We start from the raw sequence: 27,254 nt of genomic DNA on the forward strand, positions 1-27,254 counted from the left end.
ATTAATAGCAAACCCAGAGTCTTGAAACCCTTTGTCAGACAGCTAATGAGAAGCTTGACCTAATGGCTGAGTCCTCCAGGAGCAGTAAATGCAGGAGATAGGAGACGCTGCTGCCAGGCATCGTGCCTCTCTGCCTCTGCAGCTGCTTCCTACGTGCTGAGAGCTAGTGAACTTTTGTATTGGCTTTTTGGAGCTATTAAGCTTTTGATGAAGATTTAGTATAAATATAGTTCTGAAATTAGTCATGGCATTGTTTATCCATTGCATGAGGGAGAGAGGAGCAATTTTGCTGTACTGGAACATTTTGTTTTTCTCTTGATCTTATAATCTGAACATCAATTTCAAAAGAAGCTCATTTGAAGGACAAAACATTAAAGGAAATACGTATTTGGCCTTTTTAGTTTTAAGTGTTCAATCATTCCCTGAGAATTCTGTGTATTGAACTTAGTGTAGGATAAATTTCTTAACTAGAAAGTTAATGTGAACACAGGACTTGAAGTTCTTGTCACAGCTGACAAGGATAGGCTTGATCAGACTGACTTTAAATGCTTTTTAAGTAGAATTAAGAATATTATTTCTTTCAATGCCATTTGTTTTGCATGTCATTCAGTCAGATTGCCATGTGCGTAGTCTCCTGCTGCTGCTGAGAAAAGCACAGGAAATAGTCTGTTGAGTAGAGAGCTAACTAAAGACCCAGTGGAGCAGGGTTAAGAACCTGCTGCTGGCAGCAGTGGGGAGAGTCCTATAGGAAGGAACATAGGTAAGGAGTTTAAGCATTGTAATGACACATCTGACAGCTTTATTACTGATACAGCCTTTGCACAGCATGGCATAAACCACTGACAGCATTAATCAGAGATGGAAATGGTTTAGAGGGACAACAAAGCTCTAATTCTTGGAGCTGAGTGTGTTCCAGCCATAATGATGCATGCCAGATGTTCTGTATAATGTTTTCAGAAGAATTTTCTTCCCTGTTCGCACATTGTTGTAAAAGTAGTGTGGAAGACTGTATCTCAGTGAAAGACTATGCAGTGACCTCTCTAATAACTTGGAGACTTAAAATAACAGTGGAGGTTTTTGCATTAGTGTTACTGGTTGCGCCACTTGAATGTTAGCTGTTTGTGCATTGGCAGGGTTTTACCTTGAATTAAAGATTTAAGTGACAGTAAATCAGTGGATGAATTATTTTTTCCTTAATGCTGAAGTTACAACAGGTGCCCAGAAATAAATGCACTTGCATCTTCCAAACTTCCTAGCTTCAGTTCTTCTTTTCATCCTTTATTATTTGGTTTCTATGCAAAATTCTCTTTTCATGAGATTTGACTTAGCCTCAGTGGATTCTTGATTTGAGGACACTGAGTGAGTGATTTTTCAGGTCTTACTTTGTGTTCTATTTAATTTATTAGGCAGTTAGTTTTAATTTTCTTCCTATGTAGTAATGAATATCTTTTTCTCTTAGGCAGTGCTGTTGCCCTTTTGGCATCAGTCAGGTGAGGAAACACAGCTAAACAAATAATTACTTTGGAAGTGGAAGGCAAATGGAAGACAATTAACTAAATTCTATGTTTTGAATGAAGGTTTAGTTTTGTGTTTTTCAGTATCAAGGCAAGCCTTATTGGATATTGACTGGGGCTAGAACTAATGTCAGTTAAACTCTGCCATGTGCTGATGGACTTGGAGTGAAATAATTCCCACACCCACAGTTGTATTTCTAAATATATTGTCATAACAAAAAATTATTTACGATGAAGGATTTATTGAATACTGTAACAGTCTTGAAAATGACTGGGCTTTTCAGAGGCATTTAAACTAGGAAGAATATTCTGATTAAGGCACATGTAGGAGCAAAAATACAGTATAGTCTCCAGAGACTGTGGACAGAAGGATCCCAATTAGTATTTATGCCTGAAATAGCTGTAGAGATGTGTTGTGAATGAAATTTAGTTAAACAACAACAGACTTATATGAACAGAGAAGAAAAGGTAGTTTGGAGAATTATGGAAGAGTTAAGAACCAAGTTCTCAGCTCTGTACAAGACACTTTAAAGCGTTGTTCCAAAGTGATGCTGTGAGGTGGGTTTTGTGTGGAGTCACTTCTTCGACTTCTGTGGTATAAATCAGTGTATTAGATCTGAAAAAAAAGTTAGGAATTTAGAGATATTTACTTGTCATATGAGAGAATAAAAGAACCGTGAGATACGTTGCTTCTCAAGGAGTGTGTTACTCTCAGAAGTTAGTTACTTCTCTTTATACCTTTACTCATTTTTCTATGGAGTTGTTTATTCTGAATTAGATAGTTTTTTGGATTTTTTTTTTTTATCAGAGAAAGGCAAATTGATTTTTGAGAAACTTGCAAAAAAGCCAGCAGCTGTTCTGGTGAAAATCAGATGTACGGTCACTTAAAGAGAAAGAATGGTATCTGTCTCATCACCTGCCTTGAATTGTTTGGAAGTTGGTGTTACTCTGGTGTTAATGCTAGTTTAGAAATAAATTTATCTGTGCCTACAACTGCCTTTGGCTGCTGTGGTCTGCTGAGGCAAAGATGTTAAGTTAAACAGGAGAATGTTGATTAAGAATGCTGGTTAGGAATATTTATGTTGAGGCAAACTACTGGAGAGCAGAATATAAAACCACATCCTTTGGGTGACAGTGTTTCTTGGGGCCATCTGTTTTACCATAAAATATAAAGTAATAGAGCTGTTTAGTATACATTTAGGTTTCAGGGAGAGTAAACAAAAACAGAGAGCCCTACTGGAAACAAGGAGAGAGGGTTGCTTGAGGTAGAAGGGTAAATCTGTCTCTTACAGTTTAGCATACTCAGAGGTGCTATTCTCTACTACCACCTTATACATTGGTATGTACTATAAGATACACAAGAGGAGATAACAAGTGTTCTCCACTTAATTATCTATGAAATCCTGAAAATTAATTTAAGTATTACAGAACACATTGGATTTTGAAACTTACAGTTCTAGCCTAAATTCTTATAAAAGCATCTATACAGATTTGCAATCTACTGTTTTCATAAATCTAACAAATGTTGTGATGTATAAGACACTAAAATTAACTCACTAGCAATGTACATTTCCTGTGTGTAAAAGCTTTTAGTTCATGTAAAAGAAGCCTTGCTTCTTCAGGTTTTATTTAGAAAAATAGTCATGTGTGTTTAATCAGAGGGTTGAATGTTGTTCTTGTGAAGTATTTGTACTTCATCGTATGAAGTTTTAGCTGGACAAATTCTGCCTTCATCTGTATCTCTGCTGCTTTATTTCTGTTCTGCCTTTTTCTGCTAGTCCATTTTTGTATAAAAGATAAGAACCTCAAAAAAGAAACTAAAAAATTTAATTCCTTCAAAATCTAGAAAACTGCCCCAGGCTGTCTTCAATTCTTTTTCTGAAAGAAAAGCAGGGTTACTTCTACAAGGGGTGGATAACAACCATGGGAAATAGGGAGAATGAGAAAGATGAGTCCTTTAGTCAAAGTGTGGGGAGATTTTAGGGTAAATAAAGGAATTAATTTTATTTAGATATGCCACGTGATATTTGGAAAACTTGAATAAATAATATATTGTAGTTAATTCCTTAGTTATTAAATACAGATTCCAGAACAAGACTTCTAAATTTCTGTAAGTACAGATTTGGATTTCTTAGTTGTTATAAAGATAGTACTGTTTTGTAGGACGAATGGTATTTTTTGGTCTATTATTTGGAACTGGTAATACCAGAGCTCTTTGATTTCTACTTATTATTCTTGCTCTGTCAGAAGTTTAGTGATTTCTGTGGACTGAGATGGACCTTTGTACAGTGAAAAGTTTTATAATAATTTATTATTATTAAAAATAATCACTACTGCATAAAGGCAGAATGTGAACCAGTGCTGTGTAACTGCTTTTAAGCATCAGTGAAATAGTGGAAAAAAGCAAAGCTCAGCATGAGTAAATTTAATTTTACAATGTAGTGATATGAATCTCTGCAAGGGGGTCGGAAAAACCCTGCAGGAAGGAAAGTACAAAAACTTTGGCCTAAATAAAAGGAGAATAGTGGCGTATGATAAATAAATAAACATTTCCCTCCTTCTTTGTGACTTCAGGGAAACCTCTTTGGTACTTCCTTACCATACATTAGAAAAAATTAGTAAATTGCATTTCATTATGAGAGATTTGAGGAATAAGATAGTAGCATCATTAGAATTCCTTTAAATGACAGAAAACAATTGGAATAGTTTTTTTCACTGATTTGGTATATGAATACTTTAATGTACTATTTTCACTTAATATTCCTTTCACAGTGCCTGTAACAGAAGTTTTTCATAAAGATGAATTTACTATGGAAATTTGAGAGGAAGTGAGAAACTTCTTGCTATTAATGCTCTCAAGTTCAAGAAGTAGAGCACATATGAATGGCTGTAAACATGCAATTTAAACTTGCTGAGTCTTCCGCATTCAGCGGAACATTTAACTTCCTACATGGAAAGGATTCTTCATAGATTGGTTTGTGTAAATAATCATTACATTTCCAAAAGAGAACATTGTATGGCATCACTACAGTATGTGCTGTAACAAAACCTGCAGCATCTGTATTTGTTTGTGAGTACATTTAAATGATATTGCATGGTGATTAAGGGATTCCTTTAGAAATTTACACATTAAAAAGATTCATGTAACAAATTAATAAGTTAGAACTTGGAGGTATTACTAATATTTCTGTAATACCAATTCCCATCTCCAAATTTGAGCCAGTTAATATCTGCTAATTATGAGAGCATTCAAAAATATTCTCCTGGATCTGTGAATGAAGACTATTGTACATCTTTGGATCCAGATCATTATTCTTTACCTGATTTTCTTGCAAAAGTGGGAGCGTCATTAGCATTCTAGATTATTGCATTAGTTACGGCTGAACATACATAACAATGTGCTTCTAAGATGATTGAATAGAAGAAATAAGTTATAAGAAATAAAAAAATAAACTTGGAAATTGTCCTTTGTTTTTGTTATTTCCAGAAATGATGCAGAAAGGTAGGAGTCCTCACTATGGTCTCACAAAATGATTGTACTGTGTGTAAGACACTTACCAGGTGGCAGCCTAATTCTGAAGTTATTTTCTTCTTTTGTTTTATTGTAGGTCCCAAGTCTTATCCCAGTTCTGATATTTATATTGGGAAGACCTTTGGAGCCTGCACTTTACAGGGATGTATTGTATACTTTGCCTTCACTTGGTGTACACAAGGTCAGAATGAAAGTTTTTTTAGTAAAATAAAAACTGTATCAATAAGCAGTCATTTATTTACAAAATAATGAGTGATTTAGGCCGAGAAATCCACAGCTTGCTTAAAATAATGACTGACGTGCAAGCATAGGCATAAACTTGTAATATTTTGGATGGGATATGGCATTTGTGCTCAGTGGTGGAATGTACATTATACTTCGTTGTCTGCAGCATATCACTATTGTTTTTAGATAGCCTGAAAGGATGTTCTTGGATTCATTGTGCAATGAAGTTAGTTTTTGTCTGCAGAAATTTCCAGCTTCTTATTGACGTTGCTGTTGGACAGTTACATAACTGTGATACTTGGTCCCAATAACAATTTGTAGATTTGTGCATCTTCTTGGACATTAAAAAAAAAAAAAAAAAGTAATAGTAACTTTTGGTTAACAAAATCTCTTTCAGGTTTGTGTAGCTCAGATTTTACGAACCATACACATGTTGGGGAGCACACCGAAGCTTCGAGCTATTACTTTGCGTCTGATGACATCTTTATGGGAAAGACAGGTTAGAAAATTCTTTTGGTGTCCCTAAGTACAACTGCAATTTGTAAACTTCATTTCTTTTAACCAGAAAAATAAATTTGTTTTGGAGCATTGCTTACACTAGTATCTCATTATCAGCAATATAAATTAAATGGTAAAAGTGATGCCTTTCTTGATTATGTTTTAGTGAAAATTTTCAATAGTACGTCTTTCAGGAAAGCTGCTTTTCATTTCAACAGGAGGAAAATTACAATTTTTGAGGGATAGGTTTCTGTTTCACATAACATATGGTAAGAGCAAGACCTTAATAAAAAGGCAGTAACTTGCTTCCTTGTTTATGAAGTAGCAATAAAGATATGGTCTGCAAAAGTTACTGAGCTCATATTGCAACACTGAACTCTGATGAAGAAAAGCAAGGTATGGTATGCAATAAAAGTGGAATTTAAAAGTCAGGTAAAACTGGTAGAAATCAAAAATCTTGTCACCAAGATAATTTTTATATTAAATTACTTCTAGGATCGAATTTACCCAGAATTACAGAAGTTCTTGGCAACATCTGATACACCCTCTCTGTCCGTTGACAAGGATGCTCAGTGGGAAAAACTGATTGCTAAAGCTGCCTGTATAAGGGATATCTGTAAACAGAGGTAAGTAGAAGAGTTTGTTATCAATCTTACATCTTTGTAAGGGAAAACTTTTTTTTTTTTTTTAGATAAGCTGCATGATTATTTCTATATAGACTGTTATATTATGGCTAGTATTCGTCTAGTTGTGCAAGATACTGACTCAGGCATTGTTAATCTCAACTACTTACATGATTTGGATTTAAAAAGATGTGTAAGTAATTTTAAAGTTAATGGAAAACAGCTGTCTTTATCATAAAACAAAACAAGAGTCCCGCACTGATCCAGAACAGAAACCTGAAGCATACCAACTCCAAATTTTAATAAAGAGTAATGAACCATTGGAAGAAATAGCTGAGTCTTTTGATCTGTTCAAAGAAAGTCTAGATAATTTTTTAAAAAGAATTTGTCACACACAAATTACGGATCTCTATTGAGATCTAATACTGGCTGTCTAACACAGTAACAAATCTAACTAGATGGTATCTTAATGCTTTCCAGTTCCAACAATCCATGAAGGTCAGCAATTAGTAATAATTTACAGTTCCTATAAAGATTATTGTTAAACACCTTATGAATTATTTCTTTTTTTGTGTGCTCAAATACCATCTTTTTGGCTTGTCCACCTATGCCTTGGGTTCCACTTTGACCTTCAAGAAAGTGAAGTTACTAACAGCTGGAAAGATTCAAAATGAGGACAGGGAATGTTAATATTTAATTTTGTCAAACAACATTTTTCAAGAAATGCTAAAGAAAAAAATGAAGATGAAAACAAGTGAGCATCGTGAGAGGAATTTCAGTGCAGCTGGAATATTTTCTTTGCCAAGTAAATGCTTGTTCAGGTATGAAGCGCTGTTCTTCATGCATTTAGAAATGATTTGGAAGAAAGTGAGAATGAGCAGAGAGAACCTGAACATTCTACACGTATATATCACTTCAGCAGATGCTTTTTACCCAAAGTTCTTACAGAGTCAGTGAGAGGATCTGCAGAATCAGCAGTTGACTTCTTTTTTACCCTAAGAATCTGAGTGGATGCTGTAAGTCTAGAAAACAAATAAGTGGCCGTGTAGTCATTGAAAGAGAAATAAATAGATGCAGCAAAAAATGTACTTGAAAAAAAGTTTCTAGCTGATGTAAGGAAGCTCATCGTGTATCAGGCCAGTCTTTTGTCTCCAAAATATACAGCAGTACACATTAGTACCTATAAAAGACTATAAGTAAGAAGCACAGAATTGTATCTTTAAGAGTACTTTCCTGGCTGTTTCTTGATGATGTAATTTTTTTAGAATACACAACATTCTTATCAAAAGACTTTCATAGCTTAACTACTTGGTGACTTTTTCATTGCAAACTCTGTGCTTGCTGATCTACTTCTCTGTCACTCAACCTTTAGAATTCCCTACCACTTCATCCCTTTTCTCTTCTTTGCCTCCTGTTTTAGTTGTCACTTTTGTATAAACTCATAATACTTAATGAATGTTTGTATACAGACTATCGTTGTTTGAATGAGTGAATACGGCCTTACTGCCCTATATCTTTGTGTTTTTTCCTTTAGGCCATACCAGCATGGAGCAGATATGTTGGCTGCAATTTCCCAGGTGTTGAATGAATGCACAAAACCTGATCAAGCTTCACCTGCCGCTATTGTCTTACAGGGTCTCCAGGCACTTTGTGAGGCTGAGGTAAGATCAAATTACCTTGTCAGTGTCTTCCATATTTTGCTTGTAGATAAAGTTATTTTTCCCCCAGTTGAATGCATATATATATTTTACAGATAGAGCTATATAGAACTCTTCTCTCCCAGCATTAGTTGATTGTTCCTGGAAGACTGTACTGCAAATTTTCACTCCAGCAGGTCAGATGATTGGTTTGGAGTTTAAGTCAGTGTGGTAGTTTGTGTCAGAAACATTCTTTCATGGTCTTTTCCTTCAAATTTGAGAAGAGCAGCTGTATGGAACATAATTTCGATTATCTGGAAAGTATGTAAATCATTTGTCATATCTTCTTGCTGGCCTGCCCTTTTGTCTCTTAATCACACATTTCATCGGGTGTAGGGTATGAAATCACTTGCAGTGAAATCACTTGTAATATTTTTAAACAGTACATTCATAGTGAGGATGGATAAGCACTGGAACATGTTACTGTCTCAATCCTTGGAGGTGTTCAAGTTGCACTGGATAATATCCTGAACAACTGGATCTGATCTGTTGCCGGCATCACTGATCTCGTAGTGACTCTTCTTGAACAGGAGGTTGAACTAGAAACCTCCTTGCCAGCTCAACCCTATTGTCATGATCCTACGGTATCACTCAGTTAGGAGCCAAGACTCCCTTGTTTTCAGTGACAATCCAGATGTGGTGACACAAACAGGCTGTGAATCACCCTCTAGACAAACTGTGGACTATGTGGGCTGTGTCTGAGTTAGTGAACTAATAGTACCCTACAGGAATATGCAATCATTTGTTCACTGCCAAACAGCAATCCTAAGTCTGTCTGCTTCCTGACTCTCAGTGCAATGTTTACCACAATGAAACCGATCCAATAAAAGAATCCAGCCATTACCACACTGTACATGTGCAATCATGTCAGTAGTTCAAAAACAACATAGAAAATGGTTAGAGGTCCATAGACATTATTATTTGATGTAGTTAAGTTTCAGACAGTGGGTACTAAGAACCATCTTGCTCAGGGTAATTACTGTGTTTGTTTTTGGTACAAAGTTTGGTTCATCTTAAGCTCATATGAATTCTTGAAATGGAGGCCTCAGCATTACTGATGTTTTCCCAAACTGGATTATATATAGGCTTTGTTTCCTGCAAAGAAGCGGGAGCTAGGCCTGTGACAAATGTCACATCCAACTGAAACATCATTTGAGAAGAACTGTACCGCTGATGAGAGGTGGGAAGACTGAGACAACTCAGTGTACTCTGAGTAGAAGGAACGCTTTGTGGACAGTGAATGCTTTCTCTTTCTAATTTTTACTGGCCCTCTTCAGCTGACTTTGTTTCCCTAGTTTCATGCCAGTTTGTTTGGGAAAACAGACATGCCGCGATAGGATACTGTAACTTTTATAGAGCTGTCTTTCAGTAAACTGGGTAATCATTTGGGGTAAGTAATGCAGTCCATCCCATATTTATTATTTAGACTCCAGTCTGCAGAGCAAAAACCTGAAGGGGCATAATCATAGAGGGTTTTATTTTGCTATTTCCTTCCTATGCCACTGTCTCAACATGTAGCCATGAGAAAAGGATTTCATCTCTTCGAGTTTTTCCATGTGTAGCTGCTTAGGTGCAGGGTTTTAGTGAGCACCTAATTTGTAGTCAGCTTCTGCCCAAATACAATAAACTACATTTTCATACATATAGTGTTGACAGTTGATGACAGAACTGTATACATTGTGTAACTTGTCAAAGCAGAATTCCAAGAGTCTCAGAAAGGTATCTTTGTAAAAGTAGTACTCTAATAAAGATTGCTGTAACGTTATTTTTTTGGTTGAATGTATAGTTTTACAATTTGTTGAATTCAGTAATCATTCCGTATAAATGTAAAGTTGTTATGCAAAGTAAATAACACTGCATGAACTGCATTGAGTGTACTATCTTTGCATGACTTATAAGGAAGACTAAGCCACTTCTTTTTAATTTTATTTGTGTGTATAACAAAAGGTCTTTAATGAGTAGCACGAAGTGACTTGCACGTCAGCAATGCAAAATGCACACAGTTCTTGCCAGGCCACGCTTCTTGTTTCTGGACAAATTTTTATTTTTATTGTATTTTTTCTTTTTGCCAATGTGATTTCAACAGAAGCCAATATATTTGATATGAAGACATCTATCTTGGCTTCTGATTGCTTCCGTGTGTCAAGCACTGTATGCAAGCCAAGAAATATTCAACAATGAAAATGCTAAACATAGTATTTTAAGCCCCTTTCCAACCTTTTTGTGGAAGTGGTTTCTATTTATTCCTTCAATCCATATTTCTTTGTTTTATTGATCAAAAAGAAACCAGCTTAGCAAAGGAATATAATGAACTGAAATCTTACATGAGAACAAATTATACTGACTGAGTTTGGTTTAAACAGCGTACCTGCAGAACAAAAACTGATCTTTTCATTTGAGATCTTAGGGTTCAAGCTAAGCTCTGGAAGCTGAATACACTAAACCGAGGAGCACACAAAAATTTGAACAGATCCTCTGCATCAGCAATCCAGTAGTTGTCCATTACTTTAGCTCTTATGGCAAAGAAATAACACTGTGAATATTTAAGACAAACTGTTGCCCCAGGGTACCAAAGAATCTACAGGAAGGAATGTGAAGATACTTATTTGAATATCTAAGAGGTAAATGAGTTAAACTGGTGGTATGAGCTGATTTTGTAATATAAATCGTTCCCTTCATACTGAAGGAAGTACAAGGAGAGGATAATGGGAATAGCAATTTTAGCTGTGAACAGATTTCAGTTTGAAGAGGAGTGTTTCATTGGATTCTTATCTGTTTCCTGATGGAGCAGTGTGGTGCTTGTTTCTTCAGCATTTTTTGTCACTTTGGAAGGTGTTAAAGGCCATTTCCTTTGACTGTACTACTGTAGATACCTAAAAGCTTGTGAATTTATTTGCAGAACAATCCAAAAAATTTCCTGTTAATAAAACTGTGCAAATCAGTTCCAGAAACACCTACAGAATAGATCAGAGCTCAGCTTGAATTTTTCCTGTCCTCTGCTTCATAAAGTGCTGTGATGAATGTACAGAGCGCATTTCTCTGAGTTGGAAAGGTTTTGGTTTTTTTGTGTTATGTATTTTGTTTTGTGTGTGTATGTGACTAGTCTGACTAAACCAGATTTTGTTGTCTGCGGTTTGAGTCATGTTTTTTGGAGATGATGCTGAACATCCGGAACCTTGCGTCAAGTGCTGGAATAGTGCCATTTTTTTCACTTGGATGCTACTGCTTGCAACTCAAAAGATCCCTCTATGCGTTTCATGCTTGTGCAGTACTGCTACTTGTGCAGTAGCTCTGGTATTGCTTCACAGCAGTAGTATCTCACTCCTTCACTCAGACCTTCTGTCTGAAGATACCAAATCCTTTTGTTACAGCTTATCTGTACAACACTTCTGTTAGTATTCCTCTTTATAGTTAGGAGAAGTCAAAGCCTTTGCTTTTTTCCAAGGCTTTTGATGGAATAAAATTCCAATGCCTGCTTCCTCATCCTTTCTTATGACCCTAAAGCTTTCTCTTTCTCTCCTTGCTTTGATTTTTTTCTGTTAATTATGTGCAGCACTGAATTTCTAGACATAATGTCTTAAATGCCTTTATGAGTGGTTGCTAACCATTTCATAGACTCATAGCTTTGAATTATTTGATGAAGTACATAAGAATAATCATTAATTACATCACGTACAGAAAGTGATCTTGTAGTGATCTTGTCTGTAGTGGAACTGTTCATGTGTTTAAAGCCAGTCTGAAATTGGGATGCCGTTTGCATAGAGACCTGAAAAGTGAAGCATGTTTCCAGAATACCGTTCCAAACAGCTAGCATGAGAATGAACTACCTAGTGACTTGATAATCAATATTTTCTATGAAAGAATATTGTAATACAGAGGTTGCTGTAAATATATTTTATAACACACTTGGTTCTTGATTTTATTCAGTGTTATACCTGTGAGCCACAGAAGCCATAGTTAACTAGGACAAAAAAGCCAGGAAATTTTCTGTTGCATATCAAGTGCTGAATGTGAAAGCGGAATAAGTTCCTCAAAGGTAACTGAATCTCATACAGATTTTGGCTACAAGTGTGTTTAATTATTTAAAAAATTCTATATATTTGAAGATCTGTTGAGCAGATCCATAAAACTGAGCGTACCTTTTACTGTGCTGTAACACTTCCCAGTTCATGCTGAACTTGAATGAGAATTCTGTTCTGATATCTTTTTGCTACTTGCAAACACTCTTGGGCCCCTCACTACAAGAAAGTCATCGAGGCCCTGAAATATGTCCAGAGAAGGGCAACAAAGCTAGAGCACAAGTCTTATGAGGAGCGGCTGAGGGAGCTGGGATTGTTCAGTCTGGAGAAGAGGAGGCTCAGGGGAGACCTCATCGCTCCCTACAGCTACCTGAAGGGAGGTGTGGTGAGGTGGGAGTCTGCCTTTTCTCCCATGTAATGAGCAATAGGTCTAGAGGGAATGGCCTCAAGTTGTGCCAGGGGAGATGCAGGCTGGACATCAGGAAATACTTCTCTGTGAGAGAGGTCAGCTGCTGGAATGGGCTGCCCAGGGAGGTGGTGGAGTCACCGTCCCTGGAGGTGTTCAGGAAACATTTAGATGTTGTACTGAGGGACATGGGTTAGTGGGGTTATTGGTGATAGGTGGACGGTTGGACTGGATGATCTTAGAGGTCCAACCTTGGTGATTCTATGATTCTACAATTCTAAACTGCCAGGATACATCTGTCTAGTAATGTTTAATTTTGAAGCTGACTTATTCAGCTTTTCGTATGCTCTGTTGAATTGATAAGCAAAGTAGAATCCTTTCTGTGCAGAGTGTTACCCTGTTGTTGGAAGATGGATTTATTTATTTATTTATTTCCCCAGTGCTTTCAAATCTCAAAAAAATACCAGCCGTAGCACCATACATCCTGCAAGGTGTTCTGAGTGTTTGATTTTGTTATCTGTAATGACAAGTCTCTTTGCTTTTCAGAGTATGTTTGCTGTATGACTATATAGGCCTTCTAAATTTAAAAACCTTTAAGAGCATGATTTTCCAGTTTATAATGAATTCTTCGTTGAATGGATGCCTTGCAGATGTTCATATATTTTTTTAATATTTCCCTGTTTTGGTGTGGTTGATTTTTCTTTTCAGGAACTAATAGCTACGATTGCAAAAATGTGTCTAATGGGATTTCAGCTTCCACTCAGTGCAAAATAACTTTCTGGTTCCTAACATAAGATAAGAGATTTTAAAGGATAAAACTAATGTTTTCTGAAGACTTGGAATGCAAATTACAAGACTCCAAATTCATAATTAATAGCATAAAAAGTAACTCCATGATTTTCAGACATGTTTCACAATTTTAAGTTAACTCTCGAAAGTGTGATGTTACTGACAGCTGCATTTTCTCACAGAATGATTTCTTTTTCTTGTTTCTGATTCATTTTTCCTCAATTATCAGATGTTTCGAAACTGACCTGCTTAGCGTAGGTCTTAGTATTGTATTATTGTTTGTTCTTTGAGTTCTCTGCAATGATTTCTGGATTCCCACAGTTTTACATTCTTCCTTTCTGTTCTACAAATTCGTCAGGATTTTATTGTGTTTAAACATTAATGACATTTTGTTTTGAAGCTTTCTCTTCTTTGATATTGTTGGAAACTACAGAGGCAGCTTGCTTTTAAGCTAAAAAATGAAGTAAAGTAATTACATTATATGAAAATAACTTATACATCTGTATCTTTATTTGTAGTGCTGCAGTGCCATATTTATTCCTACTCGGTAACTGCTTTGTCTGATAAGTTTTCATCTAGAAGTATTGTATACAAGTGAATTTTTAACATGCTTGCAGGATTTTTTTGGTTTTTTTGTTTTTTAATGCAACTTTAATTCGTATTCACAAGTGGTAAGAAAGAAAGCATATTGTAGAAGCAAATATTGTGCCACACGGGTTGGAATTGCTGTTATTAATGGTGCCTCTCACTTTCCCTTCAGGTTGTTTGTATTAATTCTACATGGAATGCTCTGTCACCAAAGCTGAGTTGTGATACAAGACCCCTTATTTTAAAAGCACTGAATGAATTGTTTGCTCTGGTACCCTCATTAACAGTGAATACAAATGAATATGAGGTAGGTACCCCGAACTACACTGAATCTCTTCTTTCATTATGTTATTGTATATGAGTTTTACATATACCTGCTTATTTTTGCCTATCACAAGATTGCACCCCCTCTCAACACACATTCCCATACCATTTCACAGCTTTAGTTTGCATTAATGAATGCTGAGAGAGAGATGTGAAATTCCACTGCAATACTGATCACAAATTTCTCTCTCCCAGGATGTGTTTATAGTTCAGGACTGTGCCTTTTCTCTTTCCTAATTCAGTCCATGTTGAAGCAGCAGACTGTGTAAGGTAACTTGATTTCAACTGTGTTCTTGCTTAAAGAAAAACTGAATGTATGTTTTGTCTGCTTTTATAGAAATTCAAAGCTCAAGTTCTCAGCTTCCTGTGGAAAAACACACAAAACAAGGTAGGTGACAACTGAAAATTTTAATTCCTGGTGTCGGCAACTGGATATTAAATTTGATGCCTTTCTATCAAGAAAAAGTTATCAGTACCAGCAATCTTGTACTGTGGTAGTGTTTCCTTCTTGTTCTTGAATGTTTAATCCTGTTTTTGAAGCAGTGTGATGTACATGAAAAGTGGTAGCTAACTGGTAGTCTTGAGATTTGCAGCTCCCAGAAAGACTTGCAACACCAGAGTAGTTTGTCTCCCGTGATAGGCTTCAGCATTGACATACTAAAACTCCTTTGGCTAAGCTGAATCTGTGACAACTAGCTCAATTTGCAAAATGTCAAAAATACAGTTTTAAATTAACTAGGTTATGTACCACATGTAGAGATCAGTTCAGACCAATTGCATGGGTATGTACACATCATTTATTTTGTGTGGGGGGAGTATTGTTAACTGTGAGAATGTTGGGCTGTCATAGCCATAAAGCTAGTAGAACCAAAGAACTTTAGTGTAAATGTAGCTTATATTTCTACATAAACTACACTTACAGCAGTAGTAGAGTATAGTAATCAGAATGATGTCAGGCCTTGATTATTGGTTTTGTTACTTTGCATTTTATTTATAAAGTACAAAGCAATTTGGAGAATGCCTCAGGAAAGTACTACTGTTTTAAAGAAAAGAGTTGGTTACTCTTTTTCAGCATTCAGTGGTTAGTGGATAGGCTTTTTGTATGTGAAGTGTTTGTTATGTACCTGTGCCATTTGCTGTGCTTGTGATTTTCTTCCTGCTAATTTTCTAGGATGCTATTGTAGCTGTTTCAGCCTACAAATCGCTCTCATCATTTGGCTCTGATGAACATACAATTCTTCATCTTCCTGAACAGGTAGCAATGTTGTATTTTTAGCAGTGAGGGATGTCACTTGCATCTGACGTGAGTTTTATCCTGTGAGTGATGCATCGTCTCCATGAGACAACTGAGAGACTCAAAGAAGGAGAATGAACTCCTGCTAGTGCAATGATATTGCATGTGATTAGCATAACTAATACTTTATAATTTATAATTATACTTTATAATATACTAAATACTTCTGTGAGATTTTAGTTCCTGCATTATTAGAAGGTGGGCTCCATTTGGGAAATGTAGCTGCATATTATGAAAATAAGGAGAATTAAAATTAATAAAACGTACTTTCTTTATATAAATCAGTTGGAAGAGTTGAGTGCAAGCCTTGCAAATGAAAACTGTGTTTGCAGAGAAGAGCACAAGACAGAATAAGAGAAATCTCTTAACACTGCTGTAATGCCATTTCTCTTTTGTGGTAGTATGTAGTTCAGTATTACTTGTGCTGCTACTTCACACTTCTCAGAAAAGAAATATATTTTCATTGAAAACACCGTAAATATTTTGCAGTTCTTCAGATTCTGAAAACTACATCAAAATATAATATGCACAGAACATTTTTAGTATAAAAATAAAGCATAGTTTGTGCTCAAAGAAGAATGAGAGTGAAAATTAAATTTAGTAATACTATTTCAGTCTGTGAACATCAAGACTAATTTTATTTCTACAGATATCATGGATTTACGTATCCATGCGATTTTTATCGACCAGTTCTGCATTTCATTCAGATAGAAGGAAAGCTTTAATTCTTACAGCTCCAATTAAGGAAATGGATTGAAATTAATGAAATAGGGAACTTTTCGTATTTAGTTGCTATTTTTGACATTTGGAATCATGAGAGATAATGAGGATTCAGAGATTTGTTCTGACGTTTCTGTTTTTTAATCTTCTAGGCACGAACAGAAATTAACCCACTGGAGGAGACAGACATGAATGAAGATGAGGAAGAGAAGGAGGTGGATCTTTTTGTTCCAGGTTCTTCGTATATCAAGCTGTTGTCTCTAACGCCAGATTCTGTATTAGGAGGTACAGCGTGTTTGATGTTTAAGGTCATTTTGAGGATTTGTAACAGCAATGACTGTACATGCATTTGGCTTTCTTACCATAATATCATGTTAAAGTGCAGGCTGATTTTTTTTTTCTGTCATCTTACCAAATTACAGGAAAAAGTATAAACTAAAACTTCAGAGGAAAATAAAACCTGCAACTCACTCTTAGGAAGACAGTGGGTCAGAGGTCCTGATGTTGGAAAATAAAAACTTTCAGTGTTTTTTAAAAATCCTTATTTATAATGTTCAGTTCTATATCAAAAGCCAGTTGCTCGTGATTTACTTTCTCGTGTCCAGATGCCCATTGTTTCATTACAGTGCGATGTCAACAGGAAGGACTGTGCAGACACTCTTACAGGCAGCTGTCTATTTTAGCCTAACACAGATTGAGGGGAAAAAAAACACAAAACAAACAAAAGCTGTATAAAACGGTTTTCCTGATATGAAGAACATCACATGCTTTTTAACAATATACAAAGTAATATACTAAAGCAATGCAATATGCAAAATCTGTTCAATCAGTGAAGATATCAGTGCTATGTTTATGTATATGAATACTGAAGTATGCTTTAAGGGGTGTTCTCGGATAATGCATTTGTTTTGACAACTAGGGAGGTGAATCACCTTTAGTATTTGTTGGTGGAAGGTATTTTCTTTTTTTTTTAATTTGTTTTTTTAAGTTCACTCAATTACTGTAGTTAATGCTATCTTTCACAAATATTTGCTTCCATTAGATACCTCTCCTCTTCTTATTTTTCGTTGACTCCTTAAGCTCTCAATTGCTTTTTTTCACTCCCTCCTTGTTAGTCCTTTCAAGGGGAAGAAAATCTTTAAATTTTTTCAGCATCTGCATGCTTCTTCCTGAAGAGATGAACACTTAACTGCAGTGGCAACTGCAGTTAAAACATACAGCTCCAAAGATAAGATGGTCCTGGTTCTGGCATTACTATTAAATTGCAGTATTTTTTTTTTCCAAGAGTTTTCTCCTTCTGTGAGAGGAAAATGTCTAAGGTTACAAATCTACAGGATATATTTCTGCAACAGAGCTGAGAAAAATTAGAAAACAGTAAAAGTAGGCTTTCTGTGGCCATTAGTTAGAACATGCTGCAATTCCAATTTACAATGTAGTTGTCTGCATATGTGAAGCACTGAAAACAGTATCTTCTCTCAAGCTCCTTTAAAACTGATTTGTCATTTCAGTTTTCATATTGTTTCAAAGCATTGAAACTCACAAGGCATGGGAAGGAGTGTGATTATTTTTTTACAGGTTATTTTAGTTTCAAGTTTAGTTGTTATAAATCCCCTTAAAACTTAGTTACATAACAAAAGCACTAACATACTCTTAAGGTACCAAGTTTGCAATGTTCAGGTATGATGTTGACTCTTAGCTGTAATATAGTAGCACTGTGCAGTCATGTACATTGATGGTACAGCCCGGAAACATGATCCTTTTTGTTAACGTGTGCCTTCAGACTGACTTCACAAATGAACAGTAACTTTTTATTAATTCTGTAAATTTTGAGCCCAACTAGACTACAAAATGCATAGCTTAAGCACACAGAGCTTAACATCTACTGCTATGGTTACAGAAATCAAGGTAGTACTTTTTCTCTGTATTCCCTGATTGCACAGGGACATTGTCTTTTCATGTACTCTCTTTGCACTGCACTCTTTTAAAATCTCCTTAAAAACAATTAAGTTTTAGAGACTATATTTTTTACTATGTTCTCATTTGTTCTTCTGCCAGGCTGTGTCAGTTTTACTGCTGTAACAGTAAAAGAATATATTTAGGGAACAGCTCAAGGAATAGTTTAGGCTGTTTTTCTTCTCCACTTGAGCATGTGATAAGACTTAGTGCCATATGAAGCCACAGAGGCAGTAGTACGGGTTCAGAGAGACTTGCCAAGGGTTCTCAGTTCCTTGACCATGGTCTCTCATCTGAATGTCATTACTAGATTAGCATACCTGCCCTGAAGCAGAAATGTCAGTCATTTTGGGTTTTTCATGATTGGTTTGTTTTCCCAGTTAGCAACTCTGATGTCCCCTTTCATCTCTGTTCCTTTCCTTGTGATTCATGTAGCATTTGAAGAATTTGCAACATCTCTAGTGAAACAGGAGATGACCAACATGCCCCGAGGTGTATATCATTCTGCCTTGAGAGGAGGGGCCACACGCACGGACCAGGGGAAGACTGTGGCAGGTGTTCCAAATTTCTTGCTGAAAATGTATGAGAGGAACAAACAACCAGGAATGACACCAGGCCTTGCAGGTAGGCTGTCCCTCTATTGGAGTTAGGCAGTTATACACACTTTGACCCAATTATTTCTCAGATCATAATCTGAGTGAATCAGTTTAAGAAACAGTGTTGTCTTATGTTGCTTACCTATGACTACATATATGCCACTTAGACTTTTAGATTGTTGACTTTAGTTGACTTTCTTTTTGAGTTCTCAGCTGTCATATGCAAGACTTCTTAATTGTTATGGGGATTTTTACTGAGGTTTCTTTTCTCCTTCTCTTCTTCTTTAAGCCGGCATGTTGTTGTGTTATGACCTTCCAGTCCATATGGGCAGAGATGGCAAGCCTATTAACCGCTTTCTGGCTAGCAGAGGACGCAATTTCCAGCAAATGTTGGTAGCTCTCATTCATGAGGTAAGTTGCTGGCTTTTTTTTCCCTTTCCAGGGATTTTGTGCTTCCTTGCCCTCCTTTACACCTGCTTTTTATGCTAATTAGGAAGTAGCTGAAGCAGTAACATGTGTGAATGCATCATAATTAACTAAAGTTGCTGTGAGGGACATTTAACTCGAACATTTTCGAGTGTTTACAGCTGAAATACTTCTTCTAAAATCAGAAGAAGCAGAACTTGACCTTTGTCTTTTTCTGACTTGCAGAAATACTTAGACTTGCCTACACCTGTTGTGCCTTACCACTTAGAGTTGAATAGAAAATCTGATTTTGATGATCCTGAAGGTCTTTTCCAACCTTGGTGATTCTGTGATTCTTACTGATACTTGCTATTCTATTCTGTCTCTTAAATGTTGCAATTCCCTGACCTATTATAAAGCCGTGCAGTTACAGAATCATAGAATGGCTTGAGTTGGAAGGGACCTTAGAGATCATTTAATTCCAACTCCACTGCTGTGGGCAGGGCAACCACCCACTAGAACAAATTGCCCAGGGCCCCATCCAGCCTGGCCTTGAACCCGTCCAGGGATGAGGGCATCCACAGTTTCATCATCTTTCATAAACTGTAGTATTTGTGTAGTTTTGGATTAAGATCAAGAAATAATCCTCCCACTTAATCATTACAAGAAATGAAGTATTTGTAACCAAATTTAGTAGTCAAAATTATGGTACGTTTATGGTCGATGTGAAAGATCATCTTTGAAAATTTCACAGCAGTAAATCAAGTAATTAAAGAGGACCTAGGGAAAAAAAAATGTTTCTTTTTTAGGGCAGTGAGAGGAGTTGCTACAAAAGTGTATTAAACTCTTTCAAACTTCATAAAACAGTTCTATTAATGGAATCATTTTGTATTGCTGCAGAGGTTAATTCCATGCCTTTGAGGATGAAGCGTCTGCACACAGGATCTAAATAAGAATATGTAAATATATGTCTGATATAAACAGTAGATCATAGATCATGATTTCTTTTTAAAAGTGTAAAATTTATATTCTGTCTTAGGCAGAATATCCAGAAATACAAACAGTGTTTGAATAGCTTGGAATTTTAAAGATTTTTTTTCACCCACAGCAATACCATTTTCTGTTATATTTTTCAAGTATAGAAATCTTGAACAGTACTGTGATCCCTCCTCTCTCTGATCTATGCTCAGGCAGTTTGGTGCTATTAAAGATGATTTGATTATAGGCTATTTCATATGAAAAAGCACAGTCTGGTTTGTGTGTTGAGACTGAACCAGCGCTGTGTAATTAAAGGACGTGTTTTGTCTAACTCACATTGCGCCTGTTGCAGAAGGTGGAAGAGGTAGAGTGAATGTGGTATGGTTTGCGGGTGGGAGTATGTCTGGGTCCTGATTTTGGTCTGTCATTATCACACAACAGACCTGGAGCCCACTTGCTCCTTAATGATGTTGTTGAACCACTGACACAAAACACTGTGTTATAAACTAATTATAACACAGGGTTTGAGTTGGAAGCTTGCAAGCAAGGGATTTGAAGATATTACTGTTTGCAAACTGAAAGCCTGACACTGAGCACATGTGTATACAGTGGAAAATCTATGCGGGCTGTGTTCTGATCCTGAGATGTGTCAGCTTGGCTCTCTCTTGGCTTTGCTCTCATGTCCTGACTCCTGACTGTTCACATTACATTTGTACTGGTTCTCTTTGGAGCTAACTAGCTGGTTCCATCTCTAGCAAACCTATCTTTAGCATAGCTTGCCTGAAGTTTCCAGACAGGTGATGTGTACCATGCTGAATTTAGCTTCTTTTACGTAGGGCAAACTTCCATGCACATAATACTCGATGCACATAAAATTTATATCCCATCAGAGGGTTGTGATACAGCATCTCATCGTTTTGGGCCCTCTGAACTGAAAAAAAGAGACACATAAATTAATAATTCTTTGAATCACAGAGACAAACCCCAATCTGCAGCAGACGGACTATGATCTAGAAACCCCTCCCTGGTGCTGTCTTAAGAAGGTAGTATTAAGAGGATTAAGAAGTACAACTCACATCTCAAGGCATCTAATCAAGTATGCAAATGTAATACTTTCTTTTTTTTCTTCACCTCTTTATTGCAAAAGAATGAAAACATAAACTGGAAATAATACCCCTCATCAACACAGGAGTGAGCAAGTACAAATGTTTTCTAAGTGTTTAAATGCTTCAGAGGAGAGCATCAGGGAAAGCCCACACGAATGTGGAGAAATATATCATTGGAGCAGATTCGAAATAACAAGCTGTAAATAAAGGGTGGGCTTGCATAGAATCCAGACAGGAAAATGGCCATCTGCACAGTTATTTTGTGTGGAGGGACTTGGGTTCAGTGCCAGATATTCTGGAGAAAAGCATATATTTAATTATATAATAATAAAAGACTACATATGCAGAATTACAGTGGTATGAAGATCAATTCTGTTCTTACGTAGATTCTGAGTGTGGATTTTCTGAGCCTGTGGGTTCCCCCACTCTCCTAGCACTAAACTGTTGTTTTGTAAACACTCGTTTGTCCTACAAAAGTATCAGTTAAAATCTATAGTAAAAAGTTAAACAGCATTGTTTGTGTGTACTAGTACTGATGATAAAATCCAGCAGCTCAGCAATAATTGACTTTTCATTTCGTTGCTTCTGCTCTGAGTCCTTTCAATTTATATATTTAGTTTTTACAGTGGCTTTTTAATTAAAATAAGCATTTTATTAGAGAGCTTAAAGTTGTCTTTAAGGCATTGCAGTCATTACGAAGCTTCAAGAAAACTGCAATGTGCATGTAAATGCTAAGAAAGGAGAATTAATTAGGAGATAGCAAACATCCCTTTATCTTACCCATAAAATTTCTCAAAGATTAGCAGTTCTCAATATAAATACCATACTAGGATAGTAATGTCTGTACCTCTTCAGTAATGTAATGTGTGCACACATCTGTAGAATAAGTTTGCAGGTTGCAGATCTGTCTGGATCTCTGCTGAGTTGCTGTTACTACACTTGTTTTTTCAAAATACCAGGGCTAGATTAGCCAGTAATTATTTGTGAGTCTTTCAGCCATTCATGTAATTCTTAGAAGTTTTTGGGAACTATCTCTTAGCTCCTTCACTTGTCTCTCAGTAGTGAATAAGGACAAAGAGTCACACATGTTCACATCATGCACCATATGTTTTGATGGTTCTTTGGATGTATGTTTTGGTTTAAAGGAAATAAAGTTGTTAGGCCTACCGCTTGCTACCCAGACAGCTCTTATTTCTTTCATGGAGATGAAGGGAACAGTTTATGGTTCGTGCAAAAAGCTTGTGAGACAGGCTGCTTTTGGCACGCAGATGTTGTAAATAGTGACTTTGACAGCCTGAAGTGGTGCAGTATTTTTAAAATAAAGGAGGAATATGGTCTTGCCTTTGCATGTTTATCAATATTCAATATGATGATATGCACCTTGGAGCAGCTTCTTCTGTATCCCTCCTGGTTTGATTTTAATATAATTAAAATCAAGATTTTAAGATCAAGAGATTCAAGGACTTATTCAAACCTTGTCCCTGAAGCACTTCAGATGGTAATTGTTTTTTCTATAAAGGAATTTTCTGTAGTGTATTCTTTTGTGCCCAGATACTTCAGAGGATGTTATTCACATTGTGGACCATTTTGTGCTGGTTTCCACTAATGAATTTATTGAATGTTTTTACTCCAGTGATTAAGCAGTGTTCAAGAAGTAAGTTTGTTGACAGATTTTTGCTAACCTCCTCTTCAGACCAGTGTGGCTTAGAGGAGAATGACAAGTATTTTCTCACAAAGGAAGTCTGGGAGGATGGTTAGGAAGTTTATGCATACAAGAATGTTAAAAAAGATCCTCTGAGCAAAACTGGAGGAGCAAAGAGATGTTACATCACCACTATGTTGATATGGAAATGCAATGCTAGCCTTATTTATGAAGTCTCTGAGGCTACACTTTGTATGTCCTTGTGTGAGAAGAGTGTTTAAGCTCATACTCAAACACTTCACTGACATGAGTAAAGTTTCAAACACATTTCCATAGCCACATATTTGTTAGTGAGATGAGCTGAATCTAGGGACCATGTGAGTGGGTGGGACTATCTAGGTGGAAACCTATTGTGCTTGGTAAAAGAACTCATTGGAATTCCCTATCTTTCTGCCCAACAACAAATTTTAAGATGGGTCATAAATACTGATAGGTCCTGAAGTTTGTTCTTTAAACAGTATTATCTTAATTAGATACCCAAGAAGTGATAGAAACAGACTTTGTTTCACTGACTCCTAAATTTGTTTTGTGTGCCCTCTGCTAGCAGTGTCTCAGAGCCAATCAAGTGAGCAGTGTTTTGATTTGTGGCAACAGGAAGACAACAGCACTGAAAGAAAACTCATGCATGTCATGATGTTTACTTTTTATTGAGAGTGCACTTTTTAGGGGATATGGACTTACTGTTTGCACAGAATCACAGAATTGTAGGGGCTGGAAGGGACCTCTAAAGATCATCAAGTCCAGCCCCCCTGCCAAAGCAGGCTCCCTAGACCAGGTTGCACAGGTAGGCATCCAGACAGGTCTTGAACATGTCCAGAGAAGAAGGCTCCAAAACCAATCTGGGCAGCCCAGCTCCGTCACCCTCACTGTGATGAAGTTCTTACACACATTTGTGTGGAACTTCCTATGCTTCAGTTTGTGGCTGTTTCCCCTTGTCCTGTCGCCACGCACCGCTGAAAAGAGTCTGGCTCATGCCTTTGCCTTCTGCACCTTAGATATTTGTAGACATCGATTAGATCCCCTCTGAGTCTTCTTTTCTCAAGGCTGAACAGGCCCAGGTCTCTCAGCCTTTCCTCATAAGAGAGGCGCTCCAGGCCCTTTATCATCTTTGTGGCCCTCCGCTGGACTCTTTCCAGAAGATCCCTGATTTTTTTGTACCGAGGAGCCCAGAACTGGACACAATAGCGTGCAGCTTGTGCCATATGTGTTCAGAAGCACTCAAGGACAGCAGTACTATCCCCCATGGTTTGTCAGAGCTTCCTCTCCTGTATTTTGGCCAACACAGTCTCTGCTTGTGACACCTCTTCAAAGTGACATGTCCTTCTGAAGGTTTTAAGCATTAATCAACAGATTTAGCTGATTAGCTCCCAGCTCAGGGTATTTCTCATTGCTGCAGTTATCAGGCTGCAGTGCTTCCTGCTTGGCAACCTGATGTGGCTATGATGCCTCCTAAGAATATCCCTGGATCAGGTGTAGCAAGGCTTCACCAGCACTTGTAGGTGGTTCAGAAGTCCCTTGAGCCTCTTTCCCAGCACCCTTCCACCTCCTTCACCCATATCTTCTTACACATAAATACATAAATTGCACTTTCAAAAGCATGTGGATTTTGCTAATCTTCAGCTTTGTCTGGGCTTGCCTGGTGCTGGTTATCCAGCACTTAATGTAGCTGTTATTGTGTTCTCAGTGATTGAGTACTGTACTGAATACTGAGTATCAACACAATTTACATGATAGTCTTTAGCATTTTGTCCATTTTCAATGTTAGATAATCTTTATTGGACCATTCTTTGTGTTGTGGTTCTGTTTCCTCAATCTTTCTCTCATTCCCTAAATTCACTAAATGTTTGCTACTGTGAAAAAGCTAATTCATCAGGAGCCGCTCAGCAGTTCCACTGGTCATCAAGTACATTTCAAATTTTAGGTAAGACATGCTACTAATACATTCCAGATGAGACTGTATTAAATGCAAAAATATACATGAAGCTTTCTTTTTCCTATGTGAGCACATCAGGTGTATAGAAGGGCCTGCACTTCTCAGACAAGTATAGATTGCCTGGTGAAACGTACAGCGTTCACTCAGATTTTTCTCGTTTAATGTTGAAGCCTAAAATAGTATCAGATTAGAGGCAAAGAGTGAGATCGGTGTTTCTGCAGATATTGCAGGAACCTAAGGCAAACAGTTCTGACTGGAGCCTTTGCTCATCAGCACGCTGAATAAGTTGGTAAGTAGAGGGAAGACAGGATGCATGAATAAAATTTGGAAAAAACAGACTAGTGTTACTAATGCATTTAAAGATGTTTTTTCTGTTCATGGGATTTATGGTGAAGTAGGTCGTTGACTTTTGGATTGTATTTATTTGTATAGGTGTATTAGTACTTACTCTTATCTCTTTTAAGTTTACATGATGATAATTGGCATGAAGCCTTAGCATAGAACCATGTAAAGAAATAATATTATCTGCTCTATGTAGATCACAAAGGGCATAAAACAGACATGAAAACTGAAGGACACAGATAATGAACAGGCAAGGGAATTGTATTCATTTGTCTAGGTTGATTGTGCAGAGGAAGCCATGGGAGCACATGACAAAGGAAAAAGAGCTTTACATGCTTTGAAACATGGAGTATTTTACGTGTTGAAGAGTGGCTAGTCTTCATAATAAATAAGAAGGAATCAAAAGGAGGAATAACAATCTTGCCAGGCTTACTCTCAGAAGGCTACTTGCTCTACATGGGCTTTTCTCATCTGAAATCCTGGAAGAAAAGTCTCTAGCTCCAATGTGGTGTTAGAAAGCGGCATTCCTTTATTGCTCACAATATCTACTGAGCGATTTGACAAGCAAGTGCGCCTCTCCGAGTTCAGGTTCTACACTGAACAGTTAAGATGTACATATGCTGTACATTGGCATACATATTCATTCTTTTACAAGGACTTCTAAATATGTGCTAATGACCCTTTGGGCATGCTCAGTAGTATCTAAGGTGGTCGAGTGCCTGCCTCCTTCTTCCCCATTTTTCACCATCAACTTCATCACTGAGACTTTGTGACTAACTTTGCTGCTGCTTTTCCCCAGTTTGGAAAATTTCCATTGCTTATTAGGCCATCGTGAGCAACATTTAAAACAATGTATGTGGAATCCGAGGAATATGTCCTTGCACCTACTGAGGCAAAAGATAAAAGCATTCTGTTATGACTCCAGTGCTTGTTGTGAGGCAAAATCATTGAGGCAAAAGATGAAAGTGTTCTGTTATGTCCCCAGTGCAAAATTATTGAGGAAAACAAGACTATTCCCCCACTAAAGTTGAAATGGAAAGTTTTAGAACTATCACTTACAGATTCCTTTTGCTAAACAAATTTATTGGTTCTTAAACTGATATATTGATCCCTATTGTTAAAGAAACCAACCTGTATCACTGTGCACTGTGTTTAATCATAGTTACAGGGTGAGGTTTTTTTTTTAACAAGTCAGGGAGTCTGGGATGTTTTTAATTTAGAAATGCAAAGTGCAGGCCTTAAACAGAGGCTGCTCAAACATATTCATCCCATCTCACCTTAGCCTGACAAGTTTACCCTTCTCTTATTAAAAACTTACTACCCCGGAAAGTGCTGAGATTAAATAGCTCATTTCCCGTGGAGTCCAAATGGCTGTGATGGCATTTTTTCATCATCTTGGTAGAGGCAGACAGTAGGAAGAATTGAACAGCATCAATAAAGATCAATTCTCTATAGTTATCATAGAATATGAGAAGACATAACAAAGCAGTTTTAATTGCAGAGCTTTTTTTTTTTTAATCTGAAAACACAGGTATGTAAAGGAAGACACCTGAATGAGACACTCATATTTTAATAGAACATTGCTGCAACTAAGGCAGTCATGGAGAGAGAGAGTAAAGGCTGTTTATTACTCTTGCTACACAGTTTTGTGAATTAATGTTTTTTGACTTTATAAGTTGCATTATAGGCAAATTAGGGGAGAAGATACACCTGTCATGCAGGAGTCCAAGATCTCCATAAGAACTGTTTTTTTTGCGGCCTTGAATTTATGGTCCATTGCATTTCATTTACCACTGTAGTTATTTTAAGCTACCAATGACTAGAAAATGGATTGTTACTGAGATCAATTATCTTCATTTCTGTTGGGTGGATAAAACCAGGAAGAGGAGAACGAAGAATGCTACCAATTTTTATTTCCTACAGGCATGTATAATGTCCTGAAAACGTTAGCAAAATGTTGCCAGTAAATCACAGGTTGAAGAACATATGTTTTGCGTATGTTAAGAATTA

At 36.9% G+C, this 27,254-nt stretch overlaps 1 protein-coding gene across 4 annotated transcripts in view; it reads left to right on the top strand.

Annotated features, from left to right (window-relative positions):
* Positions 1 to 27,254, top strand: part of FOCAD (focadhesin) — a 102,811-nt gene that overhangs the window by 38,967 nt on the left and 36,590 nt on the right. For all 4 annotated transcript variants that reach the window (XM_021380256.1, XM_021380259.1, XM_021380257.1 and 1 more), the window contains 10 exons: positions 5,123 to 5,227; positions 5,669 to 5,770; positions 6,265 to 6,395; positions 7,927 to 8,053; positions 14,064 to 14,198; positions 14,553 to 14,603; positions 15,387 to 15,470; positions 16,382 to 16,514; positions 18,618 to 18,806; positions 19,068 to 19,189. In XM_021380256.1, coding sequence (XP_021235931.1) covers positions 5,123 to 5,227; positions 5,669 to 5,770; positions 6,265 to 6,395; positions 7,927 to 8,053; positions 14,064 to 14,198; positions 14,553 to 14,603; positions 15,387 to 15,470; positions 16,382 to 16,514; positions 18,618 to 18,806; positions 19,068 to 19,189 — 1,179 coding nt within the window. The remainder of the gene's footprint in view (positions 1 to 5,122; positions 5,228 to 5,668; positions 5,771 to 6,264; positions 6,396 to 7,926; positions 8,054 to 14,063; positions 14,199 to 14,552; positions 14,604 to 15,386; positions 15,471 to 16,381; positions 16,515 to 18,617; positions 18,807 to 19,067; positions 19,190 to 27,254) is intronic.

This window comes from Numida meleagris, chromosome Z, assembly GCF_002078875.1.
Source record: "Numida meleagris isolate 19003 breed g44 Domestic line chromosome Z, NumMel1.0, whole genome shotgun sequence".
NCBI classification, from domain to species: Eukaryota; Metazoa; Chordata; class Aves; order Galliformes; family Numididae; genus Numida; species Numida meleagris.